Source organism: Oncorhynchus mykiss, chromosome 15 (assembly GCF_057628025.1).
Source record: "Oncorhynchus mykiss isolate SJ-2025 chromosome 15, ASM5762802v1, whole genome shotgun sequence".
NCBI lineage: Eukaryota > Metazoa > Chordata > Actinopteri > Salmoniformes > Salmonidae > Oncorhynchus > Oncorhynchus mykiss.
The window spans coordinates 10,855,001-10,879,284 of NC_143036.1; the positions used below are offsets into that span (position 1 = coordinate 10,855,001).

At 47.5% G+C, this 24,284-nt stretch overlaps 1 protein-coding gene across 2 annotated transcripts in view; it reads right to left on the minus strand.

Moving 5' to 3' along the window:
• Positions 1–23,208, minus strand: part of chodl (chondrolectin) — a 41,116-nt gene extending 17,908 nt beyond the window's left edge. For both annotated transcript variants that reach the window (XM_036943686.2, XM_036943687.2), the window contains exon 1: positions 22,675–23,208. In XM_036943686.2, coding sequence (XP_036799581.2) covers positions 22,675–22,762 — 88 coding nt within the window. In that variant the 5' untranslated portion in view covers positions 22,763–23,208. The remainder of the gene's footprint in view (positions 1–22,674) is intronic.
• Between the last annotated feature and the right edge of the window lie 1,076 nt (positions 23,209–24,284).

The window sequence follows — 24,284 nt, forward strand, 5'->3', positions numbered from 1 at the left end:
CTGGTTATAATACCGGGGCTCGCATTCATTTCCTCAGAAGATACCAAACTAGGAGGTCCGCGGCAACCCAAGCACACACACATCCACCGGCTCCAAAATGGGCTTATAGAAGCCACATCTTTCACTAATGCTTCCCTGAACTGTCAGAGCCACATATAGGGAACCTGCTGCAACATGGTCAAACACACTGACACACAGCCGCTGCAGCCCGAGTCCATAGTCCCCACGGTTCCAAGAACAATTACTCAACTTGTGAGCCTGAAACTTCAGAACTCGAAAAAAGAACCCGCGAGTCCAAAACAACAGAACACCTGGCGCGACTTGGTAAAGCACAAGCATGCGCTGCGTAGCATCAACCAGAGGCTACGAACCACAGCAGCCAGAGATTCAAACTCACAGGGAACCTGCAGGACCTGTAAAGGGTGTACTCACAGGGAACCTGTAGTAACCTGTAAAGGGTGTCCTCACAGGGAACCTGTAGTAACCTGTAAAGGGTGTACTCACAGGGAACCTGTAGTAACCTGTAAAGGGTGTCCTCACAAGGAACCTGTAGTAACCTGTAAAGGGTGTCCTCACAGGGAACCTGTAGTAACCTGTAAAGGGTGTACTCACAGGGAACCTGTAGTAACCTGTAAAGGGTGTCCTCACAGGGAACCTGTAGTAACCTGTAAAGGGTGTACTCACAGGGAACCTGTAGTAACCTGTAAAGGGTGTCCTCACAGGGAACCTGTAGTAACCTGTAAAGGGTGTCCTCACAGGGAACCTGTAGTAACCTGTAAAGGGTGTACTCACGGGGAACCTGCAGTAACCTGTAAAGGGTGTCCTCACAGGGAACCTGCAGTAACCTGTAAAGGGTGTCCTCACAGGGAACCTGTAGTAACCTGTAAAGGGTGTCCTCACAGGGAACCTGCAGTAACCTGTAAAGGGTGTCCTCACAGGGAACCTGCAGTAACCTGTAAAGGATGTCCTCACAGGGAACCTGTAGTAACCTGTAAAGGGTGTCCTCACAGGGAACCTGTAGTAACCTGTAAAGGGTGTACTCACAGGGAACCTGCAGTAACCTGTAAAGGGTGTACTCACAGGGAACCTGTAGTAACCTGTAAAGGGTGTACTCACAGGGAACCTGCAGTAACCTGTAAAGGGTGTACTCACGGGGAACCTGCAGTAACCTGTAAAGGGTGTCCTCACAGGGAACCTGTAGTAACCTGTAAAGGGTGTAGACAACCTGTAAAGGGTGTACTCACGGGGAACCTGCAGTAACCTGTAAAGGGTGTCCTCACAGGGAACCTGCAGTAACCTGTAAAGGGTGTCCTCACAGGGAACCTGTAGTAACCTGTAAAGGGTGTACTCACAGGGAACCTGTAGTAACCTGTAAAGGGTGTACTCACGGGGAACCTGCAGTAACCTGTAAAGGGTGTACTCACAGGGAACCTGCAGTAACCTGTAAAGGGTGTCCTCACAGGGAACCTGTAGTAACCTGTAAAGGGTGTACTCACAGGGAACCTGCAGTAACCTGTAAAGGGTGTACTCACAGGGAACCTGCAGTAACCTGTAAAGGGTGTACTCACGGGGAACCTGCAGTAACCTGTAAAGGGTGTACTCACAGGGAACCTGCAGTAACCTGTAAAGGGTGTCCTCACAGGGAACCTGTAGTAAACTGTAAAGGGTGTCCTCACAGGGAACCTGCAGTAACCTGTAAAGGATCTCCTCACAGGGAACCTGTAGTAACCTGTAAAGGGTGTCCTCACAGGGAACCTGTAGTAACCTGTAAAGGGTGTCCTCACAGGGAACCTGTAGTAACCTGTAAAGGGTGTACTCACAGGGAACCTGCAGTAACCTGTAAAGGGTGTACTCACAGGGAACCTGTAGTAACCTGTAAAGGGTGTACTCACAGGGAACCTGCAGTAACCTGTAAAGGGTGTACTCACGGGGAACCTGCAGTAACCTGTAAAGGGTGTCCTCACAGGGAACCTGTAGTAACCTGTAAAGGGTGTAGACAACCTGTAAAGGGTGTACTCACGGGGAACCTGCAGTAACCTGTAAAGGGTGTCCTCACAGGGAACCTGCAGTAACCTGTAAAGGGTGTCCTCACAGGGAACCTGTAGTAACCTGTAAAGGGTGTACTCACAGGGAACCTGTAGTAACCTGTAAAGGGTGTACTCACGGGGAACCTGCAGTAACCTGTAAAGGGTGTACTCACAGGGAACCTGCAGTAACCTGTAAAGGGTGTCCTCACAGGGAACCTGTAGTAACCTGTAAAGGGTGTACTCACAGGGAACCTGCAGTAACCTGTAAAGGGTGTACTCACAGGGAACCTGCAGTAACCTGTAAAGGGTGTACTCACGGGGAACCTGCAGTAACCTGTAAAGGGTGTACTCACAGGGAACCTGCAGTAACCTGTAAAGGGTGTCCTCACAGGGAACCTGTAGTAAACTGTAAAGGGTGTCCTCACAGGGAACCTGCAGTAACCTGTAAAGGATCTCCTCACAGGGAACCTGTAGTAACCTGTAAAGGGTGTCCTCACAGGGAACCTGTAGTAACCTGTAAACAGTGTACTCGCATGCTGACATGGCAGCCCAAGGCTCAATCCCACAGGGAACCATGGTAACCCTGATAAATGTGCACTCTGCACGCTGCCGACCATCAAGGCAGCCCATGGCTCAATCTCACAGGGGAACTGTTGTAACTCAACACGCTGCCTAACATCGACCATGACGTCCCAAGTTCATAGATCCTACCGGTTACAAAAAGGCTCACACAGAGACCCAAGGAGTCTGAAACTGCAAGTCCAAGTCCAAGGAACCACAAGTCCAAAACAACAGGGCATCTGCTGTGACTTGATCATGAATATTTGTGCATCACCTCATTGAAAGAAACTACGACAGCCCAAAGCTCAATAAATACGCCAAACCCGGATAAATGAGTAACCTGCACACTGCCAGAAATCCACTCATGGACCCAGCCATAGGAACACTATGAGCCGCACTGTGATTTCAGCCTTTCAGGGGTCAAACCCACAGATTTCACATCAAACTCTCCTGGGTGCCAAGTGCAATAGATCCCGACGACCCTAAACTCACCGCAGGTCCCTGCCTAACAGGCGGCTAATCTTTATGACAGCAGTATACCACTCTGCATCCCACCACTGGTTTGCCTCTGAGGCTAGGCAGGGTTGGTCCTGGTCGGTCCCTGGATGGGAGACCAGATGCTGCTGGAAGTGGTGTTGGAGGGCCAGTAGGAGGCACTCTTTCCTATGGTCGAAAAAAAAATATGTCAATGCCCACATGGCAGTTATTGGGGACTTTGCCCTGTGTAGGGTGCTGTCTTTCGGATGGGATATTAAACGGGTGTCCTGACTCTGTGGTCACTAAAGATCCCATGGCACTTATTGTAAGCGTAGGGGTGTTAACCCCGGTGTCCTGGCTAAATTCCCAATCTGACCATCATGGCCACCTAATGATCCCCAGTTTACAATTGGTTCATTCATCCTCCTCTCCCCTGTAACTATTCCACAGGTTGTTGGTGAGAATGTGATCTCCATCAATTTTACCTGGTAAAATAAATAACCATCTCTGGGAAACAGGGTAGTCTGGGCCAATAGGGAACTCCCAGAATCAACAGCCGACCCTCTCCAAGGGGGCCTGGATCAGAAAGACAGTCAAGTGATGTTTCATGGTAGACATCCCAGGTAGGCTACCTGCATTGTAGAGGAGTTCCAAGATGCTGCTCAGCGTGATATCCATAGCAGAGACATGAAGCTGCCGGCGCTATCTCTTCCATCTCTTTCTTTCAAGAAAATTCCCAGAACCAGTCAGAGACATCCTTTCCAGAATGCGGTTCCCGAACACCTTCAGGGAAGCAGAGAACCCAGATAGAAAGCCATTGCCCCTCTCTCCCAAATGTTTTTTTTATTCCATTTTGTTTAAGAGAGGGCCTTCAGTAACCCCAAGCCTCCTAAGAAGTCAACATACAAGAGAGTCTGACCTCAGGCCGGTGATACCGGCCACACCAACTGGTCTGAGCCAAGGCAGTCTGAGAGTGTTTCACCCCCAGGCAAACATGACAGCATTTGTGAGTATCTTCAATTTTGAATGTGAAACAACATGCCCAAGGTCAGGGGTTCCCAAATTGGTTCACTCAGGCCCCACTTCCAGCATTGAACTCCCGTGCCCCCCCCCCCCCCCCCCCCCCCCGCCAACTGGGAGGGTGCGCCCCACAGTTTGGGAACCACTGCCCTTCGGCACGATCGGAGGTTCCAATCCATCTGGTCAGTCTTTTTGAACAGACTCTTACCACCACCATCTTACTCAAGGAAGGAAGCTCTGGCTACACAAGAAGAGTAGAGAGAAGATAGCAACATAAAAACTGACTGCAAGACTCAAAACTTACAACATCTAGTCCTCTCTCCCCACTAACAGACACCTTAGTCGTAGCCGAATCTCGTAGCCGTCATGTGTTTGAAAAGTATTTTCCTTCAGCTGAAGAACGGTACTGAATTGAGGAAATGGATGCGAGCCCCACTATTATAACCAGGAAGGCGGGGCTCCCGAGGGCGGGCTCTGCATTCATTAGCCCGCTGGGCGTTTTTTTCCTTCCAGTTTCTTCAGGTGAATATGATTGGTCGTTGACTCCCTATAGTATGTTATACCGTGTGACTGACTGAAAGGAACACACTTTCAAAAGCTTTAGTTAGACAGTTTTACAGACACAAACAATCACACACATGCATCCCAATCTCCAGCACAATAAAACTGTCCTCTATCACGCCACGTCAATGGGTGAAAAGTGGTGGGTCTGGCCCAGAATTTAGACGGACTCATAAAAACCAGGAGTGTGTGTGTGTGTGTGTGTGTGTGTGTGTGTGTGTGTGTGTGTGTGTGTGTGTGTGTGTGTGTGTGTGTGTGTGTGTGTGTGTGTGTGTGTGTGTGGTGTGTGTGGTGTGCATGGCGTGTGTGTGTGTGTGTGTGTGTGTGTGTGTGTGTGTGCACACGCATCAGTACATAATACCAGTGATTAATACACAGCCAGTTAAAGAGGCCTAATGATAACAGTAGCAGTGTGGCAGACAACCAACGCACCAGTCAGCATTTTCACCTCCTTTCTCTCTTTCTTCCTGTCTTTGTTGATTCACTCCCTCCATCATCCTGCCTCATCTTTCTCTCTCTCTCTCTCTCTCTCTCACTTTCTCTCTCTCTCTCTCAATTCAATTCAATTCAATTCAAGGGCTTTATTGGCATGGGAAACATGTGTTAACATTGCCAAAGCAAGTGAGGTAGACAACATACAAAGTGAAAATATAAAGTGAAAAACAACAAAAATTAACAGTAAACATTACACATACAGAGGTTTCAAAACAGTAAAGACATTACAAATGTCATATTATATATATATATATACAGTGTTTTAACAATGTACAAATGGTTAAAGGACACAAGATAAAATAAATAAGCATAAGTATGGGTTGTATTTACAATGGTGTGTGTTCTTCACTGGTTGCCCTTTTCTCGTGGCAACAGGTCACAAATCTTGCTGCTGTGATGGCACACTGTGGAATTTCACCCAGTAGATATGGGAGTTTTTCAAATTTGGATTTGTTTTCGAATTCTTTGAATTCGAGAATTCGAGAATTCGAGAATTCTCTCTCTCTCTCTCACTCTCTCCCTCTCTCTCTCCCTCTCTCTCTCTCTCTCTCTCTCTCTCTCTCTCTCTCTCTCACTTTCTCTCTCCCTCTCTCACTCTCTCGCTTTCTCTTAAATCGAATGCTAATTTTAATCATCACATGCGTCAAATACAACCTTACCGTGAAATGCTTACTTACTTGCTCTTAACCAACAATGCAATTTTAAGTTAAGTTAACTAAGAAAATATTTACTAAATAAACTAAAGTTAAAAAAATGTAAGAGAATGAAATAACAATAACGAGGCTATTTACAGTGGGTACTGGTACCGAGTCAATGTGCAAGAGTACAGGTTAGTCGGGGTAAATGAGGTAATATGTACATGTAGATATGGGTAAAGTGACTAGGCATAGGTAATAATCTGCAAAAAAAGGGGATCAATGTAAACAGTCCAGGTGGCTATTTGATTACCTGTTCAGCAGTCTCATGGCTTGGGGGTAGAAGCTGTTAAGGAGCCTATTGGTCCTAGACTTGGTGCTCCGGTACCGCTTGCCGTGCGTAGCAGAGAGAACAGTCTATGACTTGGGTGACTGGAGTCTCTGACAATTTTTAGGGCCTTTCTCTGACCCTGGATGGCAGGAAGCTTGGCACCAGTGATGTACTGGGTCATACACTACCCTCTATAGCGCCTTACGGTCAGATGTCGAGCAGTTGCCATACCAGGCAGTGATGCAACCGGTCAGGATGCGCTCGATGGTGCAATTGTAGAACTTTTTGAGGATCTGAGGACCCATGACAAATCTTTTCAGTGTCCTGATGGGGTATAGGCATTGTCGTTCCATATTCACGACTGTCTTGGTGTGTTTGGACCGTGATAGTTTGTTGGTGATGTGGACACCAAGGAACTTGAAGCTCTCAACCTGCTCCACTGTAGCCCCGTCGATGAGAATGGGGGTGTGCTCGGTCCTCTTTTTCCTATAGTTCACAATCATCTCCTTTGTCTTGATCACATTGAGGGAGAGGTTGTTGTCTCTGACCTCCTCCCTGTAAGCTGTCTTATCTTTGTCGGTGATCAGGCCTAGCAACTTAATGATGGTGTTGGAGTCGTGCTTGGCCACGCAGTCGTAAGTGAACAGGGAGTACAGGAGGGGACACCCCTGAGGTGCCCCCGTGTTGAGGATCAGCGTAGCAGATGTGTTGTTGCCTACCACCTGGGGGCGGCCCGTCAGGAAGTCCAGGATCCAGTTGCAGAGGGAGGTGTTTACTCCTTAGGGTCCTTAGCTTAGTGATGAGCTTTGAGGGCACTATGGTGCTGAACACTGAGCTGTAGTCAACAAACAGCATTCTCACATAAGTGCTCCTTTTGTCCAGGTGGGAAAATCCTTTGAGGAGTGCAATAGAGATTGTGGCATCTGTGGATCTGTTGGGGCAGTTGCGACTTGGAGTGGGTCTAAAGTTTCTGGCATGATGGTGTTGATGTGAGTCATGACCAGCCTTTCAAAGCACTTCATGGCTACAGATGTGATTGCTAAGGGTCAGTAGTAAATTAGGCAGGTTCCCTTGGCGTTCTTGAGCACAGGGGCTATGGTGGTCTGCTTGAAACATTTAGGTATTCCAGACTCGGTCAGGGACAGATTGAAAATGTCAGTGAAGACACTTGCCAGTTGGTCAGAACATGCTCTGAGTACACGTTCTGGTAATCTGACTGGCCCTGCAGCATTGTGAATGTTGACCTGTTGAAAGTCTTACTCACATTGGCAATGGAGAGTGTGATCACAAAGTCATTCGGAACAGCTGGTTCTCTCATGCATGCTTCAGTGTTGCTAGCCTCGAAGAGCATAGAAGGAATTTAGCTCATCTGTAAGGCTCATGTCACTGGGCAGCTCGAGGCTGGCCTTCCCTTTATAGTCCGTAATAGTTTGCAAGCCCTGCCACATCCGACGAGCATCAAAGCTGGTGTAGTAGGATTCGATCTTAGTCCTGTATTACGCTTTGCCTGTTTGATGGTTCATCGGAGGGCATAACAGGATTTCCGTATGGATTAGTGTCCCCCTCCTTGAAAGTGGCAGCTTTACCCTTTAGCTCAGTGCAGATGTTGCCTGTAATCCATGGCTTCTGGTTGTGGTATGTACGTACGGTCACTGTGGGGATGACATCATCAATGCACTTATTGATGAAAACAGTGACTGTGGTCTATTACACTGAATCCCAAAACATATTCCAGTCTGTGCTACCAAAACAGTGCTGTAGCTTAGCATCTGCGTCATCTGACCACTTCCGTATTGAGCGAGTCACTGGTACTTCCTGCATTAGTTTTTGCTTGTAAGCAGGAATCAGGAGGATAGAATTATGGTCAGATTTGCCAAATGGAGGACGAGGGAGAGCTTTGTATGCATCTCTGTGTGTGGAGTAATGGTGGTCTAGAGTTGTTTTCCTCTGGTTGCACATATGACAAGCTGGTAGAAATGAAGTAAAACGGATTTGAGTTTTCCTGCATTAAAGTCGAGGTTCGCCGCTTCTGGGTGAGCATTTTCTTGTTTGCTTATGGCCTAACACAGCACATTGAGTGCGGTCTTTGTGCCAGCATCGGTATACTGTGGTAAATAGACAGCAACAAAAAATGAAAACTCTTCGTAAATAGTGTGGTCTACAGCAGTGGTTCCCAAACTTTTTACATTCAACCTCTAGCTGTACCCCCTCTAGCACCAGGATCAGCACACTCTCAAATGTTGTTTTATTACATTATTGTTGTAAGCCTGCCACACACGCACACACTATACGATACATTTATTAAACATAAGAATGAGTGTGCGCTTTTCACGATCTGGCTCGTGGGAAGTGACAAAGTGATATTATAGAACCAGGGCACAAATAATATAATAATAATCAATCTTGACAATCTGGACCCTCTATTTCTGAAACTATCCGCCACCATTGTCGCAACCCCTATTACCAGCCTGTTCAACCTCTCTTTCATATCGTCTGAGATCCCCAAGGATTGGAAAGCTGCCGCAGTCATCCCCCTCTTCAAAGGGGGAGACACCCTGGACCCAAACTGTTACAGACCTATATCCATCCTGCCCTGCCTCTCTAAGGTCTTCGAAAGCCAAGTCAACAAACAGGTCACTGACCATCTCGAATCCCACTGTACCTTCTCCGCTGTGCAATCTGGTTTCCGAGCCGGTCACGGGTGCACCTCAGCCACACTCAAGGTACTAAACGATATCATAACCGCCATCGATAAAAGACAGTACTGTGCAGCCGTCTTCATCGACCTTGCCAAGGCTTTCGACTCTGTCAATCACCATATTCTTATCGGCAGACTCGGTTTTTCGAATGACTGCCTTGCCTGGTTCACCAATTACTTTGCAGACAGAGTTCAGTGTGTCAAATCGGAGGGCATGCTGTCCGGTCCTCTGGCAGTCTCTATGGGGGTGCCACAGGGTTCAATTCTCGGGCCGACTCTTTTCTCTGTATACATCAATGATGTTGCTCTTGCTGCGGGCGATTCCCTGATCCACCTCTACGCAGACGACACCATTCTATATACTTTCGGCCCGTCATTGGACACTGTGCTATCTAACCTCCAAACAAGCTTCAATGCCATACAACACTCCTTCTGTGGCCTCCGACTGCTCTTAAACGCTAGTAAAACCAAATGCATGCTTTTCAACCGATCGCTGCCTGCACCCGCATGCCCGCCTAGCATCACCACCCTGGATGGTTCCGACCTAGAATATGTGGACATCTATAAGTACCTAGGTATCTGGCTAGACTGCAAACTCTCCTTCCAGACTCATATCAAACATCTCCAATCGAAAATCAAATCAAGAGTCGGCTTTCTATTCCGCAACAAAGCCTCCTTCACTCACGCCGCCAAGCTTACCCTAGTAAAACTGACTATCCTACCGATCCTCGACTTCGGCGATGTCATCTACAAAATGGCTTCCAACACTCTACTCAGCAAACTGGATGCAGTCTATCACAGTGCTATCCGTTTTGTCACTAAAGCACCTTATACCACCCACCACTGCGACTTGTATGCTCTAGTCGGCTGGCCCTCGCTACATATTCGTCGCCAGACCCACTGGCTCCAGGTCATCTACAAGTCCATGCTAGGTAAAGCTCCGCCTTATCTCAGCTCACTGGTCACGATGGCAACACCCATCCGTAGCACGCGCTCCAGCAGGTGTATCTCACTGATCATCCCTAAAGCCAACACCTCATTTGGCCGCCTTTTGTTCCAGTACTCTGCTGCCTGTGACTGGAACAAATTGCAAAAATCGCTGAAGTTGGAGACTTTTATCTCCCTCACCAACTTCAAACATCAGCTATCTGAGCAGCTAACCGATCGCTGCAGCTGTACATAGTCTATTGGTAAATAGCCCACCCATTTTCACCTACCTCATCCCCATACTGTTTTTATTTATTTACTTTTCTGCTCTTTTGCACACCAATATCTCTACCTGTACATGACCATCTGATCATTTATCACTCCAGTGTTAATCTGCAAAATTGTAATTATTCCTTTTCATCCTCTAAGAATATCAATCCCCCTCTCTCACTGATTATCTGTCTGTCTCTCTCACTGATTATCTGTCTGTCTGTCTGTCTGTCTGTCTGTCTGTCTGTCTGTCTGTCTGTCTGTCTGTCTATCTCACTGATTTTCTGTCTCTCTGTCTGTCTGTCTGTCTGTCTGTCTGTCTGTCTGTCTGTCTGTCTGTCTGTCTGTCTGTCTCACTGATTCTCTGTCTGTCACTCTCACTGATTCTCTGTCTGTCACTCTCACGGATTATCTGTCTGTCTCTCACTGAGTATCTGTTTGTCTCTCTCACTGATTATCTGTCTGTCTGTCTGTCTGTCTGTCTGTCTATCTCACTGATTCTCTGTCTGTCACTCTCACTGATTCTCTGTCTGTCACTCTCACGGATTATCTGTCTGTCTCTCACTGATTCTCTCTCTGTCTCTCACTGATTCTGTTTTTATCTGACTGATTCTCTGTCTCTGTCTGTCTGTCTGTCACTATCACTGATTATCTCTCTGTCTCTCACTGATTCTGTCTGTCCATCACACTGATTATCTTGTCTGTCTTTCACTGATTATCTGTCTGTCTATCTCACTGATTATCTGTCTGTCTATCACACTGATTATCTGTCTGTCTCTCACTGATTATCTGTCTGTCTATCTCACTGATCATCAATCCCCCTCGCTCACTGATTCTCTGCAGGGTCGGCGCCAGAACGAATCAGTCGGACGGGCATTTGATTTATTTAAGGGGGCCCATGTTTCCATGGAGTGATACTGTGATAATGAATGTGTGCAAGCGCTCGGGTTCCAGAGTAAAGGCGCTCCTTTCATTCCAGTGGTGCAGTGCTATTTAGGATGTTTTATTAGGTGATCATTTCTCAATAAAGTATCCTATTGAATATCATTGTAGAATAGGCCTAAGCATAAAATGAATCCTCCAATACCCAGACATACAGTACCACCACGTGAACATTTTCTGTTTTTAACACCCTCAAACACCAAGTTAGGCATACCTACTTTCAATGATAATTCACCTTTTACCGCGGATAACTGCCTGTGCATACCAATCACTTGATCTCAATCAGTTTCATGGGAATATGCATTTAGATTTTCATCAATGACTGTTTCCTGAGTGAATTAGAGCAGATGGTGCTGACAAACTATTAGCCTTTGTTGTGTTTTGTTTCAATCACAGCGTATATCCTGCTTCGTGGCACACTGCGTTTTTGTCATGGGGATTATTATTATTATTATTTTACTATTCAGCGTACTCAGTCTTAGAACATCAGTCCCCCTGTCTCACCGATCCTCTCTGTCTGTCTCTCTCACCGATCCTCTCTGTCTGTCTCTCTCACCGATCCTCTCTGTCTGTCTCTCTCACCGATCCTCTCTGTCTGTCTCTCTCACCGATCCTCTCTGTCCGTCTCTCTCACCGATCCTCTCTGTCTGTCTCTCTCACCGATCCTCTCTGTCTGTCTCTCTCACCGATCCTCTCTGTCCGTCTCTCTCACTGATTCTCTCTGTCTGTCTCTCTCACCGATCCTCTCTGTCTGTCTCTCTCACTGATTCTCTGTCTGTCTCTCTCACCGATCCTCTCTGTCTGTCTCTCTCACCGATCCTCTCTGTCTGTCTCTCTCACCGATCCTCTCTGTCTGTCTCTCTCACTGATTCTCTGTCTGTCTCTCTCACCGATCCTCTCTGTCTGTCTCTCTCACTGATCCTCTGTCTGTCTCTCTCACTGATCCTCTGTCTGTCTCTCTCACCGATCCTCTCTGTCTGTCTCTCTCACCGATCCTCTCTGTCTGTCTCTCTCACTGATTCTCTGTCTGTCTCTCTCACCGATCCTCTCTGTCTGTCTCTCTCACCGATCCTCTCTGTCTGTCTCTCTCACCGATCCTCTCTGTCTGTCTCTCTCACCGATCCTCTCTGTCTGTCTCTCTCACTGATTCTCTGTCTGTCTCTCTCACCGATCCTCTCTGTCTGTCTCTCTCACTGATCCTCTGTCTGTCTCTCTCACTGATCCTCTGTCTGTCTCTCTCACCGATACTCTCTGTCTGTCTCTCTCACTGATTCTCTGTCTGTCTCTCTCACCGATCCTCTCTGTCTGTCTCTCTCACCGATCCTCTCTGTCTGTCTCTCTCACCGATCCTCTCTGTCTGTCTCTCTCACCGATCCTCTCTGTCTGTCTCTCTCACTGATTCTCTGTCTGTCTCTCTCACCGATCCTCTGTCTGTCTCTCTCACCGATCCTCTCTGTCTGTCTCTCTCACCGATCCTCTCTGTCTGTCTCTCTCACCGATCCTCTCTGTCTGTCTCTCTCACCGATCCTCTCTGTCTGTCTGTCTGTCTGTCTGTCTGTCTGTCTGTCTGTCTGTCTCACTGATTCTCTGTCTGTCACTCTCACTGATTCTCTGTCTGTCACTCTCACGGATTATCTGTCTGTCTCTCACTGAGTATCTGTTTGTCTCTCTCACTGATTATCTGTCTGTCTGTCTGTCTGTCTGTCTGTCTATCTCACTGATTCTCTGTCTGTCACTCTCACTGATTCTCTGTCTGTCACTCTCACGGATTATCTGTCTGTCTCTCACTGATTCTCTCTCTGTCTCTCACTGATTCTGTTTTTATCTGACTGATTCTCTGTCTCTGTCTGTCTGTCTGTCACTATCACTGATTATCTCTCTGTCTCTCACTGATTCTGTCTGTCCATCACACTGATTATCTTGTCTGTCTTTCACTGATTATCTGTCTGTCTATCTCACTGATTATCTGTCTGTCTATCACACTGATTATCTGTCTGTCTCTCACTGATTATCTGTCTGTCTATCTCACTGATCATCAATCCCCCTCGCTCACTGATTCTCTGCAGGGTCGGCGCCAGAACGAATCAGTCGGACGGGCATTTGATTTATTTAAGGGGGCCCATGTTTCCATGGAGTGATACTGTGATAATGAATGTGTGCAAGCGCTCGGGTTCCAGAGTAAAGGCGCTCCTTTCATTCCAGTGGTGCAGTGCTATTTAGGATGTTTTATTAGGTGATCATTTCTCAATAAAGTATCCTATTGAATATCATTGTAGAATAGGCCTAAGCATAAAATGAATCCTCCAATACCCAGACATACAGTACCACCACGTGAACATTTTCTGTTTTTAACACCCTCAAACACCAAGTTAGGCATACCTACTTTCAATGATAATTCACCTTTTACCGCGGATAACTGCCTGTGCATACCAATCACTTGATCTCAATCAGTTTCATGGGAATATGCATTTAGATTTTCATCAATGACTGTTTCCTGAGTGAATTAGAGCAGATGGTGCTGACAAACTATTAGCCTTTGTTGTGTTTTGTTTCAATCACAGCGTATATCCTGCTTCGTGGCACACTGCGTTTTTGTCATGGGGATTATTATTATTATTATTTTACTATTCAGCGTACTCAGTCTTAGAACATCAGTCCCCCTGTCTCACCGATCCTCTCTGTCTGTCTCTCTCACCGATCCTCTCTGTCTGTCTCTCTCACCGATCCTCTCTGTCTGTCTCTCTCACCGATCCTCTCTGTCTGTCTCTCTCACCGATCCTCTCTGTCCGTCTCTCTCACCGATCCTCTCTGTCTGTCTCTCTCACCGATCCTCTCTGTCTGTCTCTCTCACCGATCCTCTCTGTCCGTCTCTCTCACTGATTCTCTCTGTCTGTCTCTCTCACCGATCCTCTCTGTCTGTCTCTCTCACTGATTCTCTGTCTGTCTCTCTCACCGATCCTCTCTGTCTGTCTCTCTCACCGATCCTCTCTGTCTGTCTCTCTCACCGATCCTCTCTGTCTGTCTCTCTCACTGATTCTCTGTCTGTCTCTCTCACCGATCCTCTCTGTCTGTCTCTCTCACTGATCCTCTGTCTGTCTCTCTCACTGATCCTCTGTCTGTCTCTCTCACCGATCCTCTCTGTCTGTCTCTCTCACCGATCCTCTCTGTCTGTCTCTCTCACTGATTCTCTGTCTGTCTCTCTCACCGATCCTCTCTGTCTGTCTCTCTCACCGATCCTCTCTGTCTGTCTCTCTCACCGATCCTCTCTGTCTGTCTCTCTCACCGATCCTCTCTGTCTGTCTCTCTCACTGATTCTCTGTCTGTCTCTCTCACCGATCCTCTCTGTCTGTCTCTCTCACTGATCCTCTGTCTGTCTCTCTCACTGATCCTCTGTCTGTCTCTCTCACCGATACTCTCTGTCTGTCTCTCTCACTGATTCTCTGTCTGTCTCTCTCACCGATCCTCTCTGTCTGTCTCTCTCACCGATCCTCTCTGTCTGTCTCTCTCACCGATCCTCTCTGTCTGTCTCTCTCACCGATCCTCTCTGTCTGTCTCTCTCACTGATTCTCTGTCTGTCTCTCTCACCGATCCTCTGTCTGTCTCTCTCACCGATCCTCTCTGTCTGTCTCTCTCACCGATCCTCTCTGTCTGTCTCTCTCACCGATCCTCTCTGTCTGTCTCTCTCACCGATCCTCTCTGTCTGTCTGTCTCTCTCACCGATCCTCTCTGTCTGTCTCTCTCACCGATCCTCTCTGTCTGTCTCTCTCACTGATTCTCTGTCTGTCTCTCTCACTGATTCTCTGTCTGTCTCTTTCAGTATTTTTTCCCCCTCTGTGTCACATGCAGTTTATTTAGTCTAAATCACACAGAAGGGAAATGTTGCTTGTAGGTTAAAGAGGGGCACATCGCTTAGCCATTCCAGACTGATGTCAGTAGGACTTTGAGAGATAGGTGTTAGCAAGACTAATGAAATATAATATCAGACTCTCTCTCTCTCTCTCTCTCCCTCTGTAACAGATTTGAAAACAAACATGTTAAGTCAGCAGCCTGCCCTATGACACTGACAGCATTGACACATGTAGAACAGCAGTCTGCTGTAAGTTATGTTCTGTATTTAAAAAATGTAGAGGCCCAGAGGGAAGGAACAATAAATAGACTGTACACTCAATCTTTACAACCCCAATAACCACCTGGCAGTAAAACCTATAAGGACATTTCCCTGGTAAACAAACTCTAACAGGTTCACACACATTCATAACAAGCACGAAGGCAAGCACATGCACACACTGTTATGGGGTGAGTGAATGAGGACCCAAAAGCGAACTAACTTAAACAGAGCTTCTTTAATAACCAAACATAGGTAGGCTCAGATAGACCGGCAGATTCCGACAGGACAGGACAAGGTTACAGCAAACATGACGATAGTCTGGCTCAGGCATGAAACACAAACAAGAATCCGACAAGGACAGGAACAGAAACAGAGAGAGATATAGGGACCTAATCAGAGGGAAAAAGGGAACAGGTGGGAAACGGGGTGAATGGGTAGTTAGAGGAGACAAGGAACAGCTGGGAGAAAGCGGGGGAGAAAAGGTAACCTAACAACGACCAGCAGAGGGAGACAGGGTGAAGGGAAAGGACAGAGACAAGACACAACATGACAGTACCCCCCCACTCACCGAGCGCCTCCTGGCGCACTCGAGGAGGAAACCTGGCGGCAACGGAGGAAATCCTCGATCAGCGCACGGTCCAGCACGTCCCGAGAGGGAACCCAACTCCTCTCCTCAGGACCGTACCCCTCCCAATCGACAAGGTACTGGTGACCACGGCCCCGAGGACGCATGTCCAAAATCCTGCGGACCCTGTAGATGGGTGCGCCCTCGACAAGGATGGGGGGGGGGGGGGAAGACGAGCGGGGGCGCGAAGAACGGGCTTAATACAGGAGACATGGAAGACCGGGTGGACGCGACGAAGGTATCGCGGAAGAAGAAGTCGAACTGCGACAGGATTATGACCCGAGAAATACGGAACGGACTAATGAACCGCGGGGTCAACTTGCGAGAAGCCGTCTTAAGGGGAAGGTTCTGAGTGGAGAGCCAAACTCTCTGACCGCGACAATATCTAGGACTCTTAGTTCTACGCTTATTAGCAGCCCTCACAGTCTGCGCCCTATAACGGCAAAGTGCAGACCTGACCCTCTTCCAGGTGCGCTCGCAACGTTGGACAAAAGCCTGAGCGGAGGGGACGCTGGACTCGGCGAACTGAGATGAGAACAGCGGAGGCTGGTACCCGAGGCTACTCTGAAAAGGAGATAGCCCGGTCGCAGACGAAGGAAGCGAGTTGTGGGCGTATTCTGCCCAGGGGAGCTGTTCTGACCAAGACGCAGGGTTGCGAAAAGAAAGACTGCGTAAGATGCGACCAATAGTCTGATTGGCCCGTTCTGCTTGACCGTTAGACTGGGGGTGAAAGCCGGAAGAGAGACTGACGGAAGCCCCAATCAAACGGCAAAACTCCCTCCAAAATTGAGACGTGAATTGCGGACCTCTGTCCGAAACGACGTCTGACGGAAGGCCATGAATTCTGAAAACATTCTCGATGATGATTTGTGCCGTCTCTTTAGCAGAAGGAAGCTTAGCAAGGGGAATGAAATGAGCCGCCTTAGAGAACCTATCGACAACCGTAAGAATAACAGTCTTCCCCGCTGACGAAGGCAGTCCGGTGACAAAATCTAAGGCGATGTGAGACCACGGTCGAGAGGGAATAGGAAGCGGCCTGAGACGGCCGGCAGGAGGAGAGTTACCGGACTTAGTCTGCGCGCAGACCGAACAAGCAGCCACGAAACGACGCGTGTCATGCTCCCGGGTGGGCCACCAAAAACGCTGGCGAATGGAAGCAAGCGTACCCCGAACGCCAGGGTGGCCGGCTAACTTGGCAGAGTGAGCCCACTGAAGAACGGCCAGACGAGTAGGAACGGGAACGAAAAGAAGGTTCCTAGGACAAGCGCGCGGCGACGGAGTGTGAGTGAGCGCTTGTTTTACCTGCCTCTCAATTCCCCAGACAGTCAACCCGACAACACGCCCCTCAGGGAGAATCCCCTCGGGGTCAGTGGAGGCTACTGAAGAACTGAAGAGACGAGACAAAGCATCAGGCTTGGTGTTCTTAGAGCCCGGACGATAAGAAATCACGAACTCGAAACGAGCGAAAAACAGCGCCCAACGCGCCTGACGCGCATTAAGTCGTTTGGCAGAACGGATGTACTCAAGGTTCCTATGGTCAGTCCAAACGACAAAAGGAACGGTCGCCCCCTCCAACCACTGTCGCCATTCGCCTAGGGCTAACCGGATGGCGAGCAGTTCGCGGTTACCCACATCATAGTTACGTTCCGACGGCGACAGGCGATGAGAAAAATACGCGCATGGGTGGACCTTGTCGTCAGAGAGGGAGCGCTGAGAAAGAATGGCTCCCACGCCCACCTCTGACGCGTCAACCTCGACAACGAACTGTCTAGAGACGTCAGGTGTAACAAGGATAGGAGCGGATGTAAAACGATTCTTGAGGAGATCAAAAGCTCCCTGGGCGGAAACGGACCACTTAAAGCACGTCTTGACAGAAGTAAGGGCTGTGAGAGGAGCTGCCACCTGACCGAAATTACGGATGAAACGACGATAGAAGTTCGCGAAGCCGAGAAAGCGCTGCAGCTCGACGCGTGACTTAGGGACGGGCCAATCAATGACAGCTTGGACCTTAGCGGGATCCATCTTAATGCCTTCAGCGGAAATAACAGAACCGAGAAATGTGACGGAGGAGGCATGAAAAGTGCACTTCTCAGCCTTCACAAAAAGACAATTCTCTAAAAGGCGCTGGAGGACACGTCGAACGTGCTGAACATGAATCTGGAGTGACGGTGAAAAAATCAGGATATCGTCAAGGTAAACGAAAACAAAGATGTTCAGCATGTCTCTCAGGACATCATTGACTAATGCCTGAAAGACAGCTGGAGCGTTAGCGAGGCCGAAAGGAAGAACCCGGTATTCAAAGTGCCCTAACGGAGTGTTAAACGCCGTCTTCCACTCGTCCCCCTCCCTGATGCGCACGAGATGGTAAGCGTTACGAAGGTCCAACTTAGTGAAAAACCTGGCTCCCTGCAGGATCTCGAAGGCTGAAGACATAAGAGGAAGCGGATAACGATTCTTCACTGTTATGTCATTCAGCCCTCGATAATCTATGCAGGGGCGCAGAGACCCGTCCTTCTTCTTGACAAAAAAAAACCCCGCTCCGGCGGGAGAGGAGGAGGGGACTATGGTACCGGCGTCAAGAGCTACAGACAAATAATCTTCGAGAGCCTTACGTTCGGGAGCCGACAGAGAGTATAGTCTACCCCGGGGGGGGGTGGTTCCCGGAAGGAGATCAATACTACAATCATACGACCGGTGTGGAGGAAGAGAGGTGGCCCTGGACCGACTGAACACCGTGCGCAGATCGTGATATTCCTCCGGCACCCCTGTCAAATCACCAGGCTCCTCCTGTGAAGAAGAGACAGAGGAAACAGGAGGGATAGCAGACATTAAACATTTCACATGACAAGAGACGTTCCAGGAGAGGATAGAATTACTAGACCAATTAATGGAAGGATTATGACAAACTAGCCAGGGATGGCCCAAAACAACAGGTGTAAAAGGTGAACGAAAAATTAAAAAAGAAATGGTTTCACTATGATTACCAGAAACAGTGAGGGTTAAAGGTAGCGTCTCACGCTGAATCCTGGGGAGAGGACTACCATCCAGGGCGAACAAGGCCGTGGGCTCCTTTAACTGTCTGAGAGGAATGTCATGTTCCCGAGCCCAGGTCTCGTCCATAAAACAGCCCTCCGCCCCAGAGTCTATTAAGGCACTGCAGGAAGCTGACGAACCGGTCCAGCGTAGATGGACCGACAAGGTAGTGCAGGATCTTGAAGGAGAGACAGGAGTAGTAGCGCTCACCAGTAGCCCTCCGCTTACTGACGAGCTCTGGCCTTTTACTGGACATGAAGTGACAAAATGACCAGCGGAACCGCAATAGAGACAGAGGCGGTTGGTGATTCTCCGTTCCCTCTCCTTAGTCGAGATGCGGATACCTCCCAGCTGCATGGGCTCAGCACCCGAGCCGGCAGAGGAAGATGGTAGTGATGCGGAGAGGGGGGCGACGGAGAGCGCGAGCTCCTTTCCACGAGCTCGGTGACGAAGATCAACCCGTCGCTCAATGCGAATAGCGAGTTCAATCAAGGAATCCACGCTGGAAGGAACCTCCCGGGAGAGAATCTCATCCTTTACCTCTGCGCGGAGACCCTCCAGAAGACGAGCGAGCAAGGCCGGCTCGTTCCAGCCACTGGAGACAGCAAGAGTGCGAAACTCAATAGAGTAGTCTGTTATGGATCGATTGCCTTGACATAGGGAAGACAGGGCCCTGGAAGCCTCCTCCCCAAAAACAGATCGATCAAAAACCCGTATCATCTCCTCCTTAAAGTCCTGATACTGGTTAGTACACTCAGCCCTTGCCTCCCAGATTGCCGTGCCCCACTCACGAGCCCGTCCAATAAGGAGAGATATGACGTAGGCGACACGAGCAGTGCTCCTGGAGTAAGTGTTGGGCTGGAGAGAAAACACAATATCACACTGGGTGAGGAACGAGCGGCATTCAGTGGGCTCCCCAGAGTAACACGGCGGGTTATTGATTCTGGGCTCCGGAGATTCGAAAGCCCTGGAAGTGGCCGGTGGATCGAGGCGGAGATGGTGAACCTGTTCTGTGAGGTTGGAGACTTGGGTGGCCAGGGTCTCAACGGCATGTCGAGCAGCAGACACTTCCTGCTCGTGTCTGCCTAGCATCGCTCCCTGGATCCCGACGGCTGAGTGGAGAGGATCCGAGGTCGCTGGGTCCATTCTTGGTCGGATTCTTCTGTTATGGGGTGAGTGAATGAGGACCCAAAAGCGAACTAACTTAAACAGAGCTTCTTTAATAACCAAACATAGGTAGGCTCAGATAGACCGGCAGATTCCGACAGGACAGGACAAGGTTACAGCAAACATGACGATAGTCTGGCTCAGGCATGAAACACAAACAAGAATCCGACAAGGACAGGAACAGAAACAGAGAGAGATATAGGGACCTAATCAGAGGGAAAAAGGGAACAGGTGGGAAACGGGGTGAATGGGTAGTTAGAGGAGACAAGGAACAGCTGGGAGAAAGCGGGGGAGAAAAGGTAACCTAACAACGACCAGCAGAGGGAGACAGGGTGAAGGGAAAGGACAGAGACAAGACACAACATGACACACACACAACTCAGAATCGGTAACAGTACACTTAAAAAAAATGTTGAGTTTGAACCAAATAATGTTATTGAGAGCGATGCCATAGTGGAACCATTTAGGGTCTCTGAACAACTATACATGGGATAGTTCTTTGAAGAGTCATCAAAAAAAAGCCCCCCAGGACTGAAATTGAATAGCTCTGCTGTAGGGTTTTAAGCCTTATTTGCATATTTCCCAGCGTGCCTTTCAAGTGAATTTTAGAGTTACCAGTACCACCCATGACTGGTTTGATAGTGACAGAGACATGGTTGTTACATTCATTCATTTACAGTCCTGTGGCCTTCACCAAATGAGATCCTAAGTGAATATGTTGTCATTCAAATTAAATTATTTACGACAATACATACTTCATAAGGCCTTTTGTTGAGGGCAGAGTTGTACCCTAATACAGTGGCCTGAAACTCACAGTTTACAGGCAGACCCCCAATGTCTTGTCTGAAGCGTGAAGTCACGAGCTCTGCTGATTGGGTACTGCGTATCAACCTAGTGGTGCCAAAGGTTCTGGTCTGCTCGAGAAAGCCTATGTACATTACAATAGCCAGAACAGCCCCCCCCCAAAAAAACATTTAGACGGGCCGTTTTGCGCTCTAGAATGTGTTTATTATGATCAAGTTCGATCCCCACCAGTGAACTATTTAAAAGTTCGCTACAAATCCAGGTATTTAATTGTGATTCATTCTGACTACTATATTTGACGTCACACAGGACCACGTACAGTACTGACACAGACCAAACACAGGCTGTCAATCTGTGACACTTTCACCATGACCCGTAGCGATGTTTTGGTGCCTTTCAGCCCCATTCAGCACTATGGCGCGCTACAAATGCTCCATCAGGAGTTTTGCATAGGAATATGTGGATGACGTCTCTGTCTGCTGATTGTAATTTCTATGTTTACAGGTCACATCAGGCCTGCAAGACACATTATAATTCCTATTGAAATCCAGCCAGAGTGAGGATATCCACATTTCAATTCACACGTAATGTACATTCAAAATGAATGCCAGGGTTAGGAAGATAAGGTATGAGACTACCATATGTAATAAATACACAGGGAGAAAAAGGTGTAGATTCACGCACAGACAGCGTCCAGATGACTATTAAGCCTACACAGAAGGCAGGAATCGTGGTCGCAGGCAGGCAATAGTCAACCACAGATAGGCAGTCAAAACCAACAATACCTCACAACCATAAAAATAAAAAGAAAGAACAGAACTAAATAGGGAGCTGATGAGACCAGGTGAGAAACCAACACAGGTGAAATCAATGAACAAAAATGAAAGACAGGGCTATGTTCCAGAACACAAAGAAACAGAACAGGGCTACGTTCCAGAACACAAAGAAACAGAACAGGGCTACGTTCCAGAACACAAAGAAACAGAACAGGGCTACGTTCCAGAACACAAAGACACAGAACAGGGCTATGTTCCAGAACACAATGAAACAGAACAGGGCTATGTTCCAGAACACAAAGAAACAGAACAGGGCTACGTTCCAGAACACAAAAAAAACAGAACAGGGCTACGTTCCAGAACACAAAGAAACAGGACAGGGCTACGTTCCAGAACACAAAGAAACAGAACAGGGCTACGTTCCAGAACACAAAAAAACAGAACAGGGCTATGTTCCAGAACACAAAGAAACAGAACAGGGCTATGTTCCAGAACACAAAAAAAACAGAACAGGGCTATGTTCCAGAACACAAAAAAACAGAACAGGGCTATGTTCCAGAACACAAAGAAACAGAACAGGGCTACGTTCCAGAACACAAAGCAAAATAACACAAGGTCGACTAAGAAAAGAAAATCAGAAACTTACACCTTAAACATCTGAACTGGAACAACCCTTTTAGTAAAGGGTGCAACAAATCCAAATAGATTGGAATAGTTTAGAAAAATGTATGTTATTTATATTAATTAATCAATCATCTAATGTACATGCAAAAAAATAGATATTGAAATAAACAATTCTAAAAACAAACCTGCAATAAAGCATAACAGCAAATCTGCATGAATAACAGTTTACATGTAATTACATTTTTTACAGGAATAATGCAACGATTGGAAAACATGATTCCATATGGAGAAAATGTTATATCGTCTCAGATAACCTATTGTGTGACCAATTTTAATTCAAATTAATCTAAATATGATGATGATGATGATGAGCTATAGACATACCTATATGTAAGCATAGTCACAAATGGTTAAATTTCACTGGTAGTTCACGGTTGAGATGATTGTTTCTTTCATGTGAATGATCAATAAATTATTATTTGATTATTTTTTATTTTGAGGATATCCAAAATCTGAATACTCAGATCTTATTGTCTTATAATACTTATTTTGTTTTTATATGAACTTGATAAAAAGTTATCATCACAACTTACCACTGACAATTCGTGCGCTATGGCCGCTGGAGGCCATGACCATCAGTCCCCATAGAACTGTCATGATATTCTGCTCTGCGCGCGTCATCGAGGATTCCCTACTTGATAGAGAAAAAGCAAGGGGTTTGAAATCAAACTGTTCTTGTAAAACAAGATGCTTCTTCCCTCACATCAGAGTTCCCCGTTCTACTGGTTCTACTGGCAGTCAACCGACTCCGCTCTCAATCTCCGGTTTCTGCTGTTGTCATGGTTTCCCCCGATATTTCGGGATTTCAGTGAGCAAGATGCTGTAATCAGGATTTGGACCTGCGTCCTCGTGCGCTCGAGAACAAAAATAGTGTTCGAAGAACGGAGGGCTCGCGCATTCAGCCCACCAGAGAGATTGAAGGAGTGAAAGTGAGACCCACACTAGCGCCTATTGATCCCCTCCCTTTCTTTCTCCTCTCTGGGCTGGTGGGGTCCCTCTGCAGCTGATCGACCAGGCGGGGCCACAGCTGTCACCTCGCACCCCCACCGACAATTTCGCCTCGACACACGTGCTCCCCAAGATACATAATGCTTGAAGACAAACTATGGCATGTTTGGATCATAATAGCAGGAATGCTTCAAGCAAATGCGCCATGGGATAAACTAATATTAGGCTACAATTTGTCACCAAAATATAGGCACAACATTTGAGAGAGAGAGAGAGAGAGAGAGAGAGAGAGAGAGAGAGAGAGAGAGAGAGAGCTGTTGCCACAAGAAAAGGGCAACCAGTGAAGAACAAGCACCATTGTTATTACAACCCATGTTTATTTATTTTCCATTTTGTACCTTAACTATTTGCACATCGTTACAACACTGTATAAAGACATAATAAGACATTGCTTAAGTAAATTATTGCTAAGGTACGTTATCTGTCTTGGCCTTGGGTGACCTCAGCAGTATCCTCCTGGGACTTCTTAAACCCACGCACCCCTCCTTACCAGACAATTAACCTGGCAGATGAACTGTCAAAGCCACATCAAGATGGATGGAAGCTATCACCACTTTCTCTCACCAGCCCCTTGAGTGATAGGCGTTTTACTGTTATTTCTAACTTAGTGGAGGTTTCAAAAACATGGAACATTTTCATCTCTGGGTGGACAATAACATTCTAATGTTCTTATTTCAGGTACACCTGTTCACACACTCCCTTGAGCGCAGGCCTGAAACCAGAGGTAAATAAGTCTAGATGCTTTTCATATTGTTCTTCCACATTTTCACACAGCTTTGATAGCCAATTACATTGTCTGACAGACAGGTCCTCTCTTTCAGTGTTGTATTGATCTGGTCGCTATAACGATGTGGAGCCAGTTAAACACGCTGTAATATGTATCGACGCAAAATATGCTATTACTTAATTCACTGTGAGCTATTGATCAGCCATACCTCTTCCTCCTCTCCTTCCTATATTCATCCTTCCTTCCTTCCTTCCTTCCCTCCCTCCCTGCCTCCCTCCCTCCCTCCCCCTCTTCGGGAAATGTGTAAATGCATTTGAGGTTTTCTGGGTAGTTGGGAAGTGTTCGATAACAACACCAAGATATTCTCTGACACATTATCGATAAAGATGCCTGAGCATTTTTACTCCT